This window comes from Rhamphochromis sp. 'chilingali' (assembly GCF_963969265.1).
Source record: "Rhamphochromis sp. 'chilingali' genome assembly, chromosome: 20".
Classification (NCBI taxonomy): Eukaryota; Metazoa; Chordata; class Actinopteri; order Cichliformes; family Cichlidae; genus Rhamphochromis; species Rhamphochromis sp. 'chilingali'.
Window position 1 is genome coordinate 23,123,972 of NC_137947.1, and position 19,866 is coordinate 23,143,837.

A 19,866-nucleotide genomic window follows, 5' to 3' on the forward strand; every position below is an offset into this window, starting at 1 on the left:
AAATTTCTTACTAATATTTACTTAATGGCTTGGAGGAATCGTCAGTCTGAAGATTGATGATCATTTTTTACATGGAAGATAATTTGAAGATAGTTTTTACGACTTAGCAACCCAAAAAGTTGTTGTGATATTAATTTGGAGTGGATTTAAAAAACGTTCACTATGTGATCCATAGCAGAGTGGGTAACAAATGACTGAATTTACTACTTAGAATGTAAATTTCCATTGTCTATGTGACCATTTTGCCTCACACATTAGAGTTTCGGTTATAAAAGACAACCTTCAGTCCATTTCTTCCTAGATTTCCTCAAGGTGCAATTAACAATGTCTCACTTGGCCACAATATTAAAGCCACATGTCTAATGCCATGAAGATGTCCTGTATGTTGACAAAAGAGTTTGGATCAGTTGGGGTATGGACACCAGATCCCATGGTTGTTCTGTTTGGCAACTGGATATTTAGATCCTTTACTTCTTGTTCATTGCGAGAAGAAGCCTCCATAGACTTGCAATCTTGGTAGTTTGTATGCAGGTCAGAACCTAGTGCTTTTTGCAGGGTCCTGCTAGGGGTAGGCACAGCCTTTGGGGAGTGCCATGTGTTGCTTGACCTGTGGCTGTGATTAGGTAATTGGTAACACTGATACTTTCCATAGCTCAGTCCCATGAATATTGTAGCTAAAGGAGTAATTCTCTTTACTCCATTTGTCCTTGGCTTTAATATTGTGGGGGTGATCAGTACTAAGTGTTACAGGGCAATGGAACTGGCAACAACTAAATAGGTTGTTGCACCGTTTTTATCAATTACTTCCGAACTGTGCTATTTATGGCACGCAGGCACCTCTCTTCTGAAAACAGCATATGATCTGAGGAGAAATTATAAATCTCATAATCTCACCAAAGGCAAATAAAAGCTGGATTTTCACAGTTTATGTTTTTAGAGAAACAAATTGACTGGTACATTAGCTGACCAATCGTATCTCAGCTTCGAATCAGTTTTTATCCAATCACAGAAGAGAGCGATAGTCTTGCCCCTCCCAAAAACTGGATGCTGAAAAAGAACGTCATCTACCTTTTTACGTTTAGCTTTAGCAAAAATTAGCTAGGTGTTCAATCATAGATAAATCCTGCCGAACCAAGCGTATTTTCTTTTGAACCGACAGCCTAAGTAAGAGCGATATATTTGGCGCTCCCTGGTATTACAGTGCCAAACATGTATGTAAAAGCCTTACGTCGATGCAGAGACATGTTGAAAGGAGAACTGGTCGTGTGAAACGCTGACTAGCTTACTCAAAGCTAACTGACGAACAGGGGCCGAGAAGCGAAAGTGGCTAATATTAAGGACTGCTAAGCCTATCACAACAACGCTGGGTGTCTTAGCATTTCTACCGTGATCACGAGAAGAGGGGCTGATAGAGGGAGACTGAGAGTGAGAGATTCCTTTCATACGCAGTAAGTAACACTTGGTACTCGGAATGAGCAACGAATCTACACTGGCTAGCGACCCGCTAACGTGTAACGTTAGGCAAACAGTTTGACAACTGTGAACTTCGCTAGCTGGTTAGCTAGTGAAGTTAGCTAACCAGAGTGGCCTCTGTTTTAGGTAACGAGAATCGAGAATTGGCTTGATTTTACTTCAGGATCTCAAAGTACCGTTATTTATATGTCTTTATTTGGACAGGGAGTACGATATTGTCGTTGACGCCGGTGTAGCCACACTTACTAACACGCCCGAGCTCCATTCAGGTGATTTTCACATTAATTGGAGCGTTTCACGCACTTGTCAATATTCAAATGGGTTATCAGCATCGCTCTGCTGGCGGATTAATGATTATCATTCCAACGTTTGGGTCTATCCATGTGATCCGAGAAGGTTTGGTTTGTCTTTATTTGCTTGTGGCATGTGTCGACAGTTTTTCTCCACTAAAATTATTTTTAATCTGATTCATGAATATTTGCAACAGGTGCGACTTACGTGGAACTAGTTTTAATGTGTGTTATTCTGGTTACTGCTTAGCATAAAGCTAGCTTTTGTTTCAAACGTCAACATATTGTTTACTAACAATGTACGTAGTAGAGTCTAGGTTTATGCTTCTATTCCCATTTGCTCCCATGAAGCTCCAGTACAGGGATTAACTTGTTTTATTGCCTTGTTGTGGGTACTTTTATTGGGTTGTTGGTGTGTGTGGCAGTGTGTTTGTGTGACGGTGTATTCCAGAAATGGCAGCAGCATCAGTGGCATGTTTGTGTTGGCACCTTGATGTGAAATCCTGCAATAGCCATGCTCTTTTAGCCTATGACTGCACTGGGTGCATGAGCTTGTCCAAAGGCCTTTACCCACGTTAGTGTGAACTGAAAGGGTTCACACGCAGATGCATGCTCAGATGTAGTGGCAAGCCTTGAATAACTGAGAGATTAATTTGTGTTTCTGCTTATGTCTCAGAACAGGGTGATAGTATTGGTTAAGATTCTTGAATCAGCTTGTGGGGTTATGTAAATGCTGTGCACGTGTTTTTATAATGTATCCCAAAGGAACTGAAAGTGGTTTTAGTGCATGCTTAAGTACTCCTATGTTTAAAGTCCCTCATCATTTTGCCACTTCTGAGAGTTGAGAAATGATGAGAAAACAGAGGTACATGTATACAGTGCAATGAAAAAGTATTTGCTCCCTGTCTGATTTCTTAATTTTTTTTTAACCCATTTTTCACATTTACATGTTTCAGATCATGAGACAAATTTTAATATTAGACAAAGCTAACCTGAGGAAATATATAATGTTGAATCAAGAAACCACTTAAATAGAACCTGTCTGACAAAGTGAAGTAGGCTAAAAGAGCTCAAAAGGCAACACATCATGGTACGATCTAAAGAAACTCAAGAACAGCAGAAAAACAAAGTCACTGGCATCTGTCAGTCTGGAAAGTGCTTCGAAGCCCTTTCTAAAACTTTGGGAACCTAGCAGACCACGGTGAGAGCCATTATCCACAAATGGAGAAAACTTTAAACAGTGGTGAAGATTCTCAGGGGCTTTCGACCAAAATTACTCCAAGTGCACATCAGTTACTCATCAAGGAGGTCACAAAATAACCCAGAACAGAATTGCAGCACACTCTGTAAAGTCAGAGATCATGATTCAACAATAAGCAAGCGACTTCTCTGGTGGTTTGTTGCTTCAGGATTTGGACAATGATCCAAAACACACCAGCAAGTCCACCTCTGAACGTCTCAAAAAAACCAAAGAGAAAATATAGGTTTTGATGTCGCCTAGCCAAAGCCCAGACTTGAATCCCTCTGGTGTCGCTGAATTAAAACAATTCTGCAAAGAAGAGTGGGACAAAATTCCTCCACAGAAAAAGCCTCATTGCCAGTTATTGCTGCCAATGCTGGCACAACCAGCTAATAGGTTTAGGGGGCAATTACTTTCACACATAGGGTCAGGTAGGTCTCAGTATTTTTTTTTTCCTTAATAAATTGAATCATCATTGTATTTAACCAGGTTATCTTTGTCTAATATTATAAGTTTGATGATCTGAAACGTGTTACAAAAATGGAAGAAAAAAAAAATCAGGAAAGGGGGGGGGGCACTTTTTCACAGCACAGTATATTGCAGAGAAAGCACCTGCAGTCCAGTATGACATGACACGTGTACTTTCAATCGCTTTGGTCTGGACAGACATCCCCATCATCTGTTCAAAGGACACTTGTTCCAGGAAATTGACAGCTTCAAAGATGAGTCAGCAAAGAGAGGGGGGATCTGTTTGTTTCACTTGTCAAATTTGTTTAAAAAAAAAAAAAATCAAACTTTTTTTGAGGTAAAGTTGTTTTAATCTTTTTAATCATAACTGAGAACAGTGTGTTATACCAGCTGTTCACTGCCTTCTTTATAAAATCATCAAATGTGGATGTGGCTAATGGGTACTAGCAAAAAGATGATTCATGGCTAAAAGTCAATATAAGCACATTAGTAGAAACTGTATGTCGTGGATTTTCTCTTCAGAGATGGACTCAATTGTAGAGTTAAGCTATAACAGTCACAGCTCAGTTTGTTTTGGGTTTTGTTTTTTTGTTTTTTATAAATATTGACTAGCTGCATGTGTGTTTTTATTTTATTTTATATAATTTGTTTTTGGTATTGTGATCTAAGGTGGTCATAGCTTTCTTAGTTAAACTATGATGCCTTAAGCTTCAACTATTTGCCATTGCCATCTTGATATTTTGGTAAATCTGACAGTGACAGACATTTAACAACATATCAGTCACAAGTTGTTGGCATATGCCGAATAATCGTCCTTTCCAAACATGAGCATAATTTGCAAAAGTTCAATTCATGATGCCCTGGAACTACTGTCAGTCTTCAGAATGGATTTTACTTAGTTCATACAACAGCAGAGCTGTTGGGCTCTGCTATGGGGTTATAGCAAATTTCTCCAGGTAGAGGATAGGAATATAAATCTGAACACAAATAAGATTTAAAAAGAAAAGTGAATACTTTGGGAAAGAAATATGACCAATGGTTACTTTTGAGGTGGTAATGCAGCCATGTCAGTTCATAAGAATAAATCAACAGCACTAAGGTGTTTCCTTTATTGAGTTAGCTTTGAAGTTGATGACTTCCATGCTTCCTTTAAATATGTTGCATTACAGTATAGTTGTTGGGTTAACTTTTTGTTTCCTAACTCCACTACTTTAGTTGTGTCCAACTAAAGAAAGGGTGCAACAGTGGTATATTGTCATGGGCTAATATCCCATTCAGGCTTTTACTTTTTACCTTAATTTCCCCTTAATCAGCTCCTCAGCATGGTACAGCACCTCTACAGCAAGCTACACTGCTACCATGCTGCATTTCCTATCAGTCTAATATTATCATCATGTCTTTTTCCCCACACAAAACAACAGTACAGTAGTTTAGTAAGGTGATGCTGACTTCTAAGGGTAGATTGGCCATTATATCACACACTGTACCTTTCATGTCATCGAGTCAGGAGAGAGAGCTGTAAGACATTAGTAATAGTTCACTGTGTTAAGCCTGTGGTCTGCATTTGACGAGCTAATCTCACCCTGCGTGGATCCTATCAGCAGCTGACTGTTAAATTGAGTTAACTTGTTAAAGCTATCCTGAAGCTGAGAGTGGTGGTTTTTCTGGGGCGCCTCAAACAGAAACCAGTGGGGAAAAACATTTTGGCCTAGTAAATCATAGCAAATCCCGCCTCTGCTTTTTTGTCACCTTCATAGACTACATGAATGTTCAGACATACATACATGTGGTAGTTCATGTGCAGTCACGTCTGGCCACTACCACTGTTGCTATGACAACCACTCAGCTGCCACTCCAAGCTGGGTAGCCATGGAGACATCAGACTTTGGGTGACATCAGTCTGTGGTGTACAAATTACCTATGCTGGTATTTATTTTTAATGAACACCAGTGGCCTGGGGAATTGGCAACTGCCAAAGATTTAGGCTTTTAACCAAACGGCAATTATCAGGACTGTAATAAAATATTTTTAATGAATTAAAAAAAAATTGTTTTAAGTGGTTCAAACTTGAATGTGTATCATATGCCAAAAAAGTCTATTTTTTGGCATATGATACACATTCAAGTTTGAATACAGACTCTGCTTTACCTGTGTAAGCAGTCAAATGTTAAAGGCCCACTTTGAGCCAGGTATGGTACACGTGATGTGTATGTAGTTGCAGCATAGGTGAGAGCAAATAATGTTATTTGGTGATTGTGGAAATTGCTTTGATATCTGCTCAGTGTTGTGTGTGACCGCATTTGTCGTCAAGGTAATAATTCAAGTGTTCTGGACTACTGATGCTTTTCCTCCCTTTGATATGTGATCAGTGACCAAGTGTGTTTGTCTGTCATGCACCTGTTGAATATCATCTAAATTTTGGAAGTCACATCAAACGCTTTGATAACAAACCATTGGCAAGGTAAAGAGGGAGAAACTTGGATAAGCATTATTTATTTCTTAAAGATCAGAAGATTAAAAAAAAGAATTCTTTTAAAAAAGGATTCTTTATAAAAATTAAAAACAGATTAGACTCCTTTCAATCATTATAGAAAGCAGAAGTTTGAAGGAAAAGTATTTTCTTAATTTCAAAAGTTTATCCCCTGGTTACATCATACATAATTTAAAAAACCCAAACCCTTGATCATTACAAAGAAGGGATCTTGTGGTTGTTTTACTCTGGGGTGTACTTTGCTGGCTTCTTATGGGTATGCTTTAGGGTTGGGCGATTGGACGAATATATCGACTATTGACAACAGGCTGAGCCTATCATTGATAGTTTTTACAAGGGCCATTTATTTATTTATTTATTTATTTATTTATTTATTTATTTATTTATTTATTTACCCATGAGTAAGTTTGCTAATAATGGTGGAGCCTAATAGAAGCAGTCAACAAAAAAAAAAAAAAAAAATGATAGCGCTGTTTTAACAGCACCCTCTTTCATCTGCGAGCAAATGCACCCTCTTCAGAGTGTGCCCAAATGCTTGTTGATAAAGCTACAGAAGCTGGTGATAGCCTAGCATACTTAGCTGGATGGTGGACACGTACATGCTCATGCAAGTTAGTCGTGTTTGAGTACTTTGCTCACACTATATGTCTGCACAAGTGGTACACCGCTTTGATTACATCCTTATGTTTACCTCTTTCATCTGGTTTAAAGAAAGCCAAAGAAATCCCAAATTGGTGGCTTTATTTTATTTTATTTTTTTAGTGCTGTCAGCATTAACACGCTGTCATCACGACTAACGCGATTAACAATGAACCCATCTGGAGCGTAAACGGAGTCAAAATCCCTGAAATGTCTCTGTCAACACATTTCGGCAGTTTGTCCAAATTTTGTTCATTCTGCGCTCCAGATGGGTTGAGAGCGTTAAAATCGTGATGACCGTGTTTAACCCGCGTTAATGCTAACAATATATATATATATATATATATATATATATATATATATATATATATATATATATATATATATATATATATATATATATATATATATATATATATATATATATATATATATATATATTAGTTAGTTCGTCTATGTTTGGACTTCTTCTGTATTGTAAACTCGCAAATCAGTCCGTGCATGATTACATTGCCCCACCCATGCGCGAATACATCACCCATCGGTGGAAATTTTGCAAACACTGCCATATATATCTTGCCAACTAATTTCACCTTGTATCAGCCAGCAGCCACTTGCAGTTGGTTGGGGAATATGTGTTTTTGAGATGTTACAGGCAAATTTCTAGGACAGTAGGACTGGAGCTTTAGCTATAAAAATGAAATGAGATGCACCTGCCAGTGCACAGCTCAAACTGTTACTTGATTGTAGTGCTGTCACAATTGCTCAAAAATCACATTTGCTTATTATTCATTCATTAATTCCAAAACAATTCCCAAAGAACCAAACTATTTGACTGTGCGCTACTTTGACACACAGTAGGGCTGTTCAATTAATCAAATGTTAATTTCAAGTACAGTTTTGGCTTCCAGCAGTTAAACAGCATAATATAGATAAAGTGTGATGTGTGAGTGAGGTGCATGCTGTCTGGCAGTGTAGCGTGATATTAGTTGTCTTTGAAGCCTTTCTGTTCTTTTAGTTAGGTGGGGGAAAGATGAGTACACAAGGCGGTCTAAATGCTTCATATGTAGATGAGGGTGACTCACTCACTGAGTCCCCTTCATCTATGTCTAGTTAGCATTCATACTTGTCATTTTGTTGATGAAATCTGTGTTTTTTAGATTTGACTTTAAATCATAAGTTAATAGCAAATAGCGGGCACTTATCTATTTTTATTTTTTGAGAGGAACCTTTTAGCTCTGTCCACATGTACATTAACAGACACCATCCTTTGAGTATGCCTGCAACTTACTTGTAAGTAGCACTTATTGATATTTTCAGATATAAGGTATGGGTTATTGTGCAATTTCCGTGGCTAAGATTCCATTAAGCAGTGTGACAATCAATAAGACTGTAAAAGTTAATGTTCTCTCATTGCATAACCAATAAACAGACTGGATAGAGAATTTCTCTCTGCTATCCAGCAGCGTAATGCTGCTGTGCATTTAGCTAATGCAGGTGCAGTTATTGATAGATAACGCATCCTCTTGAACACTCTGTGAAGTTTGTTAATGCTTTTTGAAGGCAGTTCTGGCTACCCAGAGAAGCTTTTAAACTTTCTTCTGTCTCTTTAAGGATAAATCTAAGTAGCTGCTATTTGTGGATGTGGTGTGCAGTGATCACCAATAAGAAATAAGAAACAGTTGATATGTTCCTTAAGCCTTACATAGAAAGTATAAGAAACACAGGAAGAAAATTTCCAGCAACTCAAAAGTTAAATATTCTCCTTAAATATCTGTGGGGATATTTGTAGTCTTTGTGTTTTCAGAATATGCCAAAGCCATGTGAGATTTGTAAGCTGTTTATTTTGGCTAAAGAACTTTTTTTCATATCACCCAGCACTAGTTAGAAGAGGAGATGATGGCTGTAAAGCAGTCAAAGATGGGTAGATACCAAAGAAATGGTAACATTTCAAAATCATGAATATATTGCAAGAGAACACTATTTGTCCTCTCCTAGTTATATTATGCAAATCTTTATATATTCCTTCACGATTTCTACAACCTTTCCTAATATCATTAGTAATCATGAAGATTGAAACTTTAATATTGTCCAGTTAGTTTTTCTCAAAAATTAATGGTTGGTATGACTGGCAGTTATCCGTTAAGGTCTTTCTAATACAAATCTCTCATGGATGGTTTGGAATGAGTCCGTCTGTATTTATCATGTATTGATTAGAGCAGGGCTATATGACCAAAAATAATTATCACGATATACATTTGAAAATTTGCGATAACGATATAACTGACGATATAATTGACACTAGACAAAATACTTTACAACTCCACAACTTTATTAGTGCAAAAAAACCCAACAATGTATTTTCACTTAAACAAGCAGCTGTTTTTTATGTGCATTAAAGTTATATAAAAATTTAACAGTGCAAATGCAAATTCCTTGCTGACAGTTTAACCAAAAGGCATTTCCAGTGGAAATTGGCCGACATATCCTCAGCATAACCATGTATAATATCCACAAAACTTAAAAAGAGGTTATACACACACAATACGGTAATATTATGTTGAAGCACAGTACGCATCACTGCGCGAGGCTCCTGCCTACGATAGCCATAATGCTCCGACAATCCATCAAGCGGTGCGGGTCCGTAGCTTAGCAAAGTCGTACTAAAACATTTGACAGATTTTCGAGCGCCATGTACCACATAAAATCGTTTTGAAGTCAGTAAACAAAACCAGAATTCATACATAAGGCACACGGGATTATAAGGGGCACTGTCGATTTTCAGAAAAATCAAAGGATTGATTTTAAGTGTGCCGTATTTTCCAAAGAACACTGTAATAATGACAATCCACTAGCATGCTCTACCAAAAATAGTGCTTTGTTGTGTATCTGACGGACGAAAGCTAAACCAGTGCCACACCACTGAAGTTGCAGCATTTTTACAAACCAATTCTGGTTCATCCGTTTCATTCAACGAACTGCTTTCGCTCTTCTCATTCTCCGTCGCCGCCATGCTTTTTCCGCCATGTGCGTATGAAAACACAGGCACTGCGCATGCGTGTTTTACCCATATTCTATCGCGATATTTCATTTTCTTATCGTTGCCCAACATTATACCGGTATTACCGTGAATGGTATGATATGGCCCAGCCCTAGTATTGATGCTGATAAGGGTTGTGACCATACTGGAATATCAAAACGTGATACTGATACTCCGTACTGTTTTTGATACTCAAGGGAAAATGTAATTTCATTTGAGATGGTGATGGTAAAATGCAGGTAATATAACCAGGTACAACACAATAGCTCACACATCTAAATAATTTAGTTGTTGTAGAAGGAAAAACAGTATGCTAAAGCTAAAACATGGTATGATTTATGATCAAAAAAGTTGATTGCTGTAAAAGATATAACCACTCACTACCTGCATTTTAAAACTGACCACACAGCTGGCTAAAACAAAAAGGAAATGAACACATTTTAATAAATTGTTGTAAAAGTAGAAAAGTTACTTTATTAATGATAACAGGGGGCTAATGTGGCTGTTGGGTAATTGCTAATGGTTAAACAAACGGCTAATGTTAAAATCTGTGCCAGTCAGGTTAACGTTTTTAACTCTTTAATACTGTATTGGAACTTTAGGAATTTAAAGGGGTCAGTAAAGTGTTGCTCAGTGTTATGAATATTATGTTAATGAGGTGAGGAGGTGCGTGTATGTCTGCGTGCAGCAGTGCTGTGTGAAGGTATGCATCTGCTGGACGAGGCAACAAAGTCACTGTTTGTATCAGTGTTATTCCAAATGAGTATCTAATTCAATATTAATTTTAGTGTGAATTAATATCTGAGTATCAAGTTTTTTGTTTTGTTTTTTTGACTACCCAAATGCTGTTGTATATAAACTGAATGCAGTGTCAGCAAGCAACTTTCACACAATGCTACTGTAAATCTAGTAGAGATTGAGAACACATTATGAATAGTGATAAGTTATGTGCTTTACTTGAAACAGCATTTTCTGCACTTTTCCTGAAATCTACCAAACACAGTCTTGGCAGTGAATAATTAAGACTCTGTATTGTAATCTACCAGCATAGTAGAAACATAATTAACTGTTCAGTACTGATTTATTGTCTGATTTTCTTTCTCTGTCCCTTGTTTCTTTTTGTTTTTCCTCTCCAACAGCTAGCAGTGGGTCTCTCAGGGCAGAGCCATGGGTGCGTTCCTGGACAAGCCCAAAACAGAGAAGTACAACTCACATGGCGAGGGCAATGGCCTGCGCTATGGGCTAAGCTCCATGCAGGGCTGGCGGGTGGAGATGGAGGATGCTCATACAGCTGTGTTGGGCCTTCCAGCCCTTGGTATGACTGACTGGTCCTTTTTTGCTGTGTACGATGGCCACGCAGGCTCTAAAGTTGCCAATTACTGCTCCAAGCATCTTCTTGAGCACATAATCACCGCTAGCTTAGGGGCTGGAAACACACAAGGCTCTCAGTCTGGATCAGACGGCTCCAACGCTTCAGTACCAGTTCCGCCTGCAGTGGAGGCTGTGAAAGCCGGCATCCGGACAGGCTTCCTGAAAATAGATGAGCACATGCGCAGCTTCTCCGACCTTCGAAATGGCATGGACCGCAGTGGCTCTACGGCAGTGGGAATTCTTCTGTCACCTGATCATTTCTTCTTCATTAACTGTGGGGATTCTCGAGCAGTTCTCTACCGCAATTCACAGGTGTGCTTCTCCACACTTGACCACAAGCCTTGCAACCCACGTGAGAGAGAGCGCATCCAGAATGCTGGCGGTTCAGTGATGATTCAAAGGGTTAATGGGTCACTGGCTGTATCAAGGGCCTTGGGGGACTATGATTACAAGTGTGTGGATGGTAAGGGTCCCACAGAGCAGCTGGTTAGTCCTGAACCAGAGGTGTTTGTGATGGTTCGGGCACCAGAACAGGATCAGTTTGTGATTTTAGCGTGTGATGGAATCTGGGACGTTATGTCCAATGAGGAGTTGTGCGAGTTTGTGAAATCGAGGCTTGAGATCTGTGATGATCTGGAGAAAGTCTGCAATGAAGTGGTGGATACCTGTCTGCACAAGGTATGTACTTATTTGTTTTGGAGTTTATCATTTGTATATTTTGCTGTGACATCCTCTGCTTTCTTTTGACCTATGGAAATGTACATGTGTAGAAAATTTTGTCAGCAAGATGTCCATTTGAATTTCCTGCCAGAGAAGAACACTATATGATGAAGAAAGTTTTAGAGAATGTGTTTTTTTTTGTTGAAAAAGAGCTATTTGTAACTGCTTTAATGGCTCAGTAAACTTTCCCTTACTAAAAAAAAAGGAGACAGAGAAATTGTTTTGGCAGTCTTGAAAACAGGACAAAGTAAAAATGAAAAGAATGAAGTACAGAGCTTTGAAGTACAAAATGCTTGAAAGATGGCTTCAAGTCTTGCAGGTTACTCCTTAATCCTGACCAGCAGCTGTTATCTGCTTGAATTCAATAGATAATAGAGGGGGAAAATGCATTTTATTGCTTATTTACTGTATGTTTTTGATACCGTCATGTTCTACTTGGCCCTGAGTTACAGTGCAGGTTATTCAGTCACTTATTCCCTATGAAAAATGCAAGCTATACAACATCTTCTCTTAACCTGCTCTTTCTTCTCTTTCTTTATTCGTCTGTCCTTTGGCCTGTTTTAGGGGAGTCGGGATAACATGAGTGTTGTGATAGTGTGTTTGCCCAATGCTCCCAAAGTATCGGAGGAAGCTGTGAGGAAAGACACTGAGCTCAACAGTTACCTGGAGTCTCGAGTTGAAGGTGAGAGTGGCTGAATGGAGAAAAATAATGTTTTATTCAATGTATTTATTCAACGTATTAATTGTCTTTGTGTGAATGAATTCTACACATAAAATAGGGTATTGAGGGGAAGAAAATGGGCAGCTGGGGATTTATTGATAACCTTCCTTTATACGTTTTTTCCCCCCCCCATATTTACACTCATCTTATTTCTACTGAAAATGTGCATCATATCTGTATATTCCCTCGATTGACCTTGCTACTTGCTATTGTCTAACCTCCAGCCAAATTTGCTCAGGCTCACAGCAGAAGAATGACACCATCATGACCTCCTTTTCCACTTCAGCGAGCATCTCCCCTCTTTATTCTCTCTCCGTTCCTCTCCTCCCTTGCTTCACTCAAACATTTACTGTCTTGTTGGAATGAATTTCCTTCTCCTTTCCTGTACTCTTTGCCCATTTCTTCTTTCTAATTGCAACCCATATTTTTTTTTTATGTCTCTGGGAGCACAAGACCCTTTGAATACAGAGCAGCCTTTCTGGTCAGCTCTCTTCGTTCGCTATGTGCTGTTTGAGATGCCGGTCACTTAAGAAATACATTTATTTATTTATTTTAGCTCTGAGGAATAACTTAAAATGAATCCTTAAAGTTTTTGTTTTTACCTGTCTGATACCAGTGTCATCTTGAAATAAAAAAAGAAAAGAAAAATAAGGCCTTAAAATCGAACCGTAAGACTCTGAAATTGAGATTAAAAGACAGGTAATTATTTTATGTGTTAAAGTAAGTTCATGTTGGCTGAAAAGCACTCTAAAATGGGTCAAAATCATTCCACTTTTGAAGGTACAGTTCAGAAGTTCAAACAGTGTTTGTGTAAAGCAGGCTAGATGCTTGGCTTAGGGTACTGTCTAATACTGGAAGACAGAGGAGAGAGGGAATAGAACAAAACAGAGAGGGAGGAATTCTCTGGCGGAACATTATCTTGGCCTTATGCCACTCCCAACTCAGTTGCAGGCCTCTTTCTGTCACCATCTTTCTCCCTCTCTTCGTCTCAGAAATACACTGGCTTCCACAAATTGACTTGTATGTTTTCCATCTTCACTTCCTTTCTCCTCATTTGTCAAATTTTGGTCTCTGTCCTTCTGCTGCTCTGCTCTCCCTCCTCTGTCTTTGCACAGATGTTCATGGCTATCATCAGCTCTTTTAATACCGATTTGTGTAACAACATGTCTGCTGCTGTTTTAGAGATGCTGTCTCGGCCAGGGGAGGAGGGGTTTCCAGATCTGGTAACAGTGATGAGAAACCTGTCCACTGACAGCGGCATGCCCCCTCTGCCACCAGGGGGTGGTCTTGCCAGCAAGTAAGCACCATTTGACATTTATTAAAATGTATGATTAAAATATGAAAGTGTTAAACATCTGTAATACTTCATTATGTGCTCAGACAGTGATAATTACAGAAATGTTACAATTTGATTTATTTTTAACAGCTACACCTTTACTCCACTTAGTCTTCCACTGTCTTGTAGCTTTGATTGATGGCTCCAACCAATACCTTATGAAATTTTTGGTTTCTGTGTTCCACTTGCAGACGCAGTGTTATTGAAGCAGTATACAACCGTCTGAACCCATACAGGGAGGAGGATGGAGTAAGTATCAGTATATAGAAACGTAGGTGCTTTGTCTTTGACCATTTAGACATAAAATACTAAAAATGTTGAGGGCACATGGCAAATTTGAGATTTCAACTGTCTTATGTCTCAAGTTTCTTTAACGTATGACTTTAAGTGCACTTAGTTGGCTGTAGTTGTACATTTAAATTAACAGTTGATCAGCTAATTATGTAGTCACAGAGTATGTGTGTACGCTCTGTGTAGCATATTCCCATGAAATACCAGTGGGAGATCTTCTTTTGTTAATCTTATGTTGATTCATCTCATGTGGTGGCCTAAGCTGGTGATTTATAAACAAAGTATAAAATTACTGACTTAAGATGTGGCTTTGAGCCCATCCCCTTTCAGTTATGTTAAATGCTGTTTTTCTCTACGCATGGTGCAAGATGATACAGCTTTGTCAGGAAATGTTTGAGTGGAACTATGAAGTTGCAAGTGAAGACATTCATTTTCAGGTTATCTGCTTCAAATAGGCTCTTTTTAATGGTTTATTTTATTTGCCTCCTCTGCTTGGAGCTTTCTTTATCCTAACACTAAAGTGTATGAAGACACTTTAGTTAGGCTTTTAAGTGGAGTTATCTGACACTGGTATGAGAAGTTTTCCCATGTTTGAGCATGAGAATGTGATATGTACGCTTCTAAATTTACTTTGCTGCTGAATGGTAGATGTTGCAAATTTTTTAAATTTGCCAATAAGAACACAGGCATTCACGCTCTCATACTGACACCCATTCACATACTGAATGAGGTAGTAAATCTACAATAAAATAACAGCAGATAAAGGCAAATACTAACAGCAAATAGAAGAGAAGAACATCCACCATTTAAAGCGTTCAAGTTTAATGTTTAATAAAAGGGTTTCCCCTGTAAGCCTGGTTTTCAAATGTTGTAGTGGTTGTAAGTGACAGGAGATACTGTGCAGTGACTTTGACAGTGCTGTTTAACTCATTACATTACCTTCTGCTTTTGCTACTGGCAGACGTTTTCCACTTTAGTCAGCATTTTAAAATTTGTGTCCTCATATTCGCCGTTGACACATGTAGACACTGTTTTATACAGCATGTGAATAAAAGATGGAATCCAAAATTATGTCCCAAGGAAAGTAATGACTTACTTTTATTTGCCAGTAAAGACAGACACCCTTTGTTACTGTGAATTTTTTTTTCTTTTTTCTACAACCATAGACTGTATATGAAAGATAGCAATGGATATTTTAGTTTCAAACTTTGCATTTTAAATACTTCAGTGTAAGCATTTTGGCTACCACAACTTTGGTGTTGGAGGCAGAAGTGACCTTATTTGGACAATAAGGGTGTGTACTAAGCTAGCAACTGGCAAACTTAGTTGACAGTTTGTAGACTGCACTGGTGCAATACACACTCTACTGCTAATTAGTGCTAAATAGTAGACTAATAAAATACTAGGGTATGAGTAAACAACACTGAAGGACAAACACACGGGTTGTATTACACAAGCTGTGTTATTTGTCAGATAATAAAGGCACCAGCAGCACACACAGGCTGTTCAAGTTATTGACTAAACTTAGTGACTGATTTAGATTCTGTTTGTGGAATTCTGACAGGGGATGGTAGCTAAGATGGCTATTTTCATACCCTAAATAAACTGAGGGGCTGTATGAAGCACCAGTGTAAGAAAAATAAAGATTGTTTTGAACTGTGAACCATGCAAAGCTGAAATGAACATAATGGGTCCAGTTCACTTGAGGTGGATTGCATAAATAAGCTTTTCACTAATGTTTATTGGAAAGTTTAAAAAATGTCCTGGTGTTTTCTAACTATTGATGTAGCTTCATGTTCTTTGAGGTAATGGACAGTGTGTTATTGACTGAGGGTGCCAAGGCACTTGTTGAGCCAGGTTTTTAACCTGCATTTATATTTGCAGGTTACAACACATAAGCTCATTATAACCATAGAGTAGGAAAAACAATCAGTTTATATAAACAGTATTATTATTGTTGTCCTCTTTCAAATATAGGCCTGTTTCTCTATTTCTATTATTATTATTATTGAGGTAAACTGTTTGAGTGCTTATGAAATGTTTGCACTCCAACAAGTTTTGTCCAAGGGTTCCGTGTTTTCTACAGAGATGGAAAATACAGAATTTTAAATCTTTGATTTTGCAGCTGTTGTTACCTGCCTGCATGTTTCACACAAACATGTTCTTTGACAATCACGACATGAAAAAAGGGGATACATAAAGAAGTTAACTGCACAATTAACTGATTTCTTTTTCTTTTTTTGTGGACCCATTTATTTTATTTTAAAAAGAGAGAAATGTTTGATTGTTTTCACTATTTACTTGCCACTTAATTACTTTTGGTATAGTACGAATGGCCATATGAGGGGGGGGGGTCTGTTAAATTTATGAAAATATAGTTAAAAGTCCAAAATTTATGTCTTCCTTCACATTTATCATAGCCGTCCAGTGGGCCGGATTGGAGTCTGTCTGTGCAATTTTGGCCCCTGGGCCTTATGTTTGAGACCCCTGTTGCAGTAAATGGCTTACAGTATTGCATGTGTGAACTTGTAAATGTTTATAAAGGATTGACAAATTTTGTGTCTGTGAGAGAATCTCCCACTGAGATTGAGGCCACTATCGTATTGTTTAGAATGATAAGCACTGCAGTGTCCTTAAAGAGCTCTACCTGCATATAAGGGGTCTTGTGTGGTGTGGGTGTGTGTGTCCTGTTAGCTGGATGTGATATTTGCCTCATGGTGTTGTCTTGGATTTTCTGTAATGAGTTAGAGGTACTGTGATTGTTTGCTTTGTGTACACATAATCATGGAAAAGAAATGCACACATGAAACGGATATTGGCGCCCCCTTAAAACCACAGTGGGTAGGTTCTGTGTGTGACTGTACACTGTAACAAAAAGTTTTGAGTGCTACCACCTGCTAGGTGTTAGGAGAAAGAAACAAGGCTGCTTGTCATAACATTGTCAAATAGAGCCATCCTAGTTTAACCTCGGCAGGTTTCTTTGTCTACATTAAGTGGCTAAGCCGTCCTACACAGCTGCTAGAAAGAAGCATGTCATAGTAGCTCAATTAGTGCTGGTTGCACCCTTCATTTAAACATATTTTGCACATGGTGTGTAGTAAGGTACGCACCTGTAGTCACATACACATTGACAAGGGATGTATCTATTGTCTAACTGTGTGTTCACCCTCTGATTAACGCAGCCCTCCTGTTTCATTTGGTAAGTGATCACATATATAACTGTTACACCCCCACCTCCCCCTTTTCCAACCCCTCATCTACACACATGCATACAACCACACATGCACACATGTGTACAAACACACATTCTTACAGGCATGTAAGTGGTGACCTGCTACACAAATCCTCCCTGTCACACCTTCATCTGTCTCTACTCCCTGCTCTGATCTGCTGTCCTGCATGTGGAGCTCCATTTAAGAGTTTAAGGCGTGTTCATGTGGACGTCTGTAGACATGATTGTCGAGGTCTGATGAGGATGAATGATAAAGGTGTTTCTAGTCCTGTCCGTCCCCCCCTCTCACGTCACAGGCATACAAACACGCATGCACTGTTCCTACACGCATGCATCGCTGTCTCACTCAGTCTTTCAGCAGCTGCACGCAACTATACAACAGTCTGTGTTTCTGTGTCCCTCCTCGAAATAAGACGGAAGGCCTTGGAGTTGTTTTGTTGGAATATGTTAAAGAAAGACTCCGGAGACTGAGGTTGAAAACGTTTACTGCCTCACGCTGCTGTTGTAACAGCATTGTAAATATATTGTGTTGTTTCTTTGTTGAGTTGTGTTGGTCATAAGGAAAACTGACCTTCAAGTCTGGGTTTGGGGGAATAAATCCTTGAGTTTTACTTTTAAAATGTTTTGTTTAGGTTTTTTTTTCTTTTCTTTTTATAAAAAGTCTTTTTTTTTCTTCTCCCCACCCTTCTCTCCTTCCTTTGTTTCCTGGCTTTTCTCTTATTTCTTCTTCCTCTATTTTACTCTCCTTTGCTTCCCTGTTTTCTCCTCTCCCTCTTTTCCTTTTGCAGAGTGGAGCGGAATTGGAGTACCACTGGTAGCTGTCCAGCACAACTGCCTGATCGAAAATACAGGACCACTATTCCACATGAGATTACATTCATTGTCACCTTTTAATTTTTTCTGTAATTCATTCCGCCCCCCACACTGAGAATAACTGAAGCTGAAATCTTGGTTTTAAAAACACCTAATGTGGAGGACTACAAAACTGTTCTTGTTCCTTTTTTTTTAAATTTTTTAAATAGACAAACTATGGGGGGGGGCACTGCGTTCATGTTCCGACTCCAGAACTACATCTACAATATAAACACAGCGAGGAGGAGAGGCCAACAAGCACAGTTTCTCTTGCCCCTTGTTTTCTTTTTTCTTTTCTTTTTTTTTTTTTGTGGATTTGCAGAGACAGAGGTCACAGGTCTGAATCTTTTAGGGTTCTGTGGTGCCTTGCTTAGACCAGAGAGAGAGGGAGGGAGGGAGAGAAAGGAGGACCTCATAACTCGCCAGCCAGCCACGACCAAAACCAACCACTTGTGGATTCATTGTAAACACTGAGAAGGCTTAAAGTGGTTTGTGGCATTATTTGTTTGGAAGTGTGAACTTTTTCTTGCACCTGACGGGGAGTTGATCGACCACACAAGCCTGCAACTCAACTACACACCTTAAGCTATACTGTCCAGTTCAGGATCTGGGCGTTACTGGTACACAAACAGGAGCCAACTCTTCACTTATTAATGGACATGGCTCACTGGAGATCATCTTACAGAACTCACAGAAATGTAATAAAAATAACTAAATGAATCACTATCCAAAGACCTTGAGGTTAAACCCTCAAATTCAGGGTCTGAAAGCCTGAGAATCCACACCTGACGATAAGGGGAGCACTTATGTGAGAGACTTTCTGGCACCAAATCCCAGTTTGACTCCTGGATATTATGTCCAGACTTAAATGGGACGTGGACTGGTTTGCCCAGCTGCAACTACATTAAACTTGAGCGTGATAGCGACTCTCTTGCATGTCTGCTTACTTTCTGTCTGCTCATCTCTTTCAGGATCTTGTCACTTGATTTGTCACTCTTCCCTTCTGTCTGCCTTATTTTTAAATTTTTTGTTGTTTTAACTTCAGTTTCTCTGCTGCGTCATGAGGCAGAAGAGACTCAGCTCTCATTTTGCATTTGCAGACAATGCCAGAATCATAAGCTTTTGAGCCTGCTGTTGTTGAAGATATAGAAAGATAGAAACTGTATATGAAATTCATAAATATAAAAAATATATATAGGGAGATATCTATATAGACAGAAATATTTTGATTTGTTTGTTGTCCCTTAAATTCCCAGCCATGGTATTCATTGCGGCCTAATCTGGAAAAAAAAAAGAAGGGGGGGGGGGGAAACACCCCCACCCAATAGCCCAACCCATGATGCTGCACGCACCGTTCCCACACAGCAGCGTTCCAAAGACAGGGTTTGGGGTAAAGGAATTCCAACCGCCCCCTCATCCTTAACACATGCGCACACACAATCCTGCTCATGCTACAGCTTGCCTTTTTCTATCTCTCTGATATCGTGTGTGTGTGTGTGTGTGTATTAAAAAAAGAAGAAAAAACAAAAATACCTTTTTTTTGGAGTTTAGATTGTAAACATTTATTTACTTAAATATGCTTTCTTTTTTTTTTTTTTTTGGTATACTTTTTTTTTTTTTTTTTTTTAAATTACTATTGCTGTGGTCCTGTTACAAATGGATAAAGAAAACAACACGAGGAACCTGAAACATACCTTTTACA

At 38.7% G+C, this 19,866-nt stretch overlaps 1 protein-coding gene across 1 annotated transcript; it reads left to right on the forward strand.

Moving 5' to 3' along the window:
- Positions 1-1,040: 1,040 nt before the first annotated feature.
- ppm1ba (protein phosphatase, Mg2+/Mn2+ dependent, 1Ba) lies at positions 1,041-18,401 on the forward strand. The gene is made up of 6 exons (XM_080869136.1): positions 1,041-1,448; positions 10,781-11,690; positions 12,297-12,414; positions 13,636-13,750; positions 13,981-14,038; positions 18,101-18,401. Exons 2-6 carry the CDS (start codon positions 10,809-10,811, stop codon positions 18,128-18,130), a joined length of 1,203 nt encoding a protein of 400 aa, XP_080725262.1. The 5' UTR covers positions 1,041-1,448; positions 10,781-10,808; the 3' UTR covers positions 18,131-18,401.
- Positions 18,402-19,866: the final 1,465 nt, after the last annotated feature.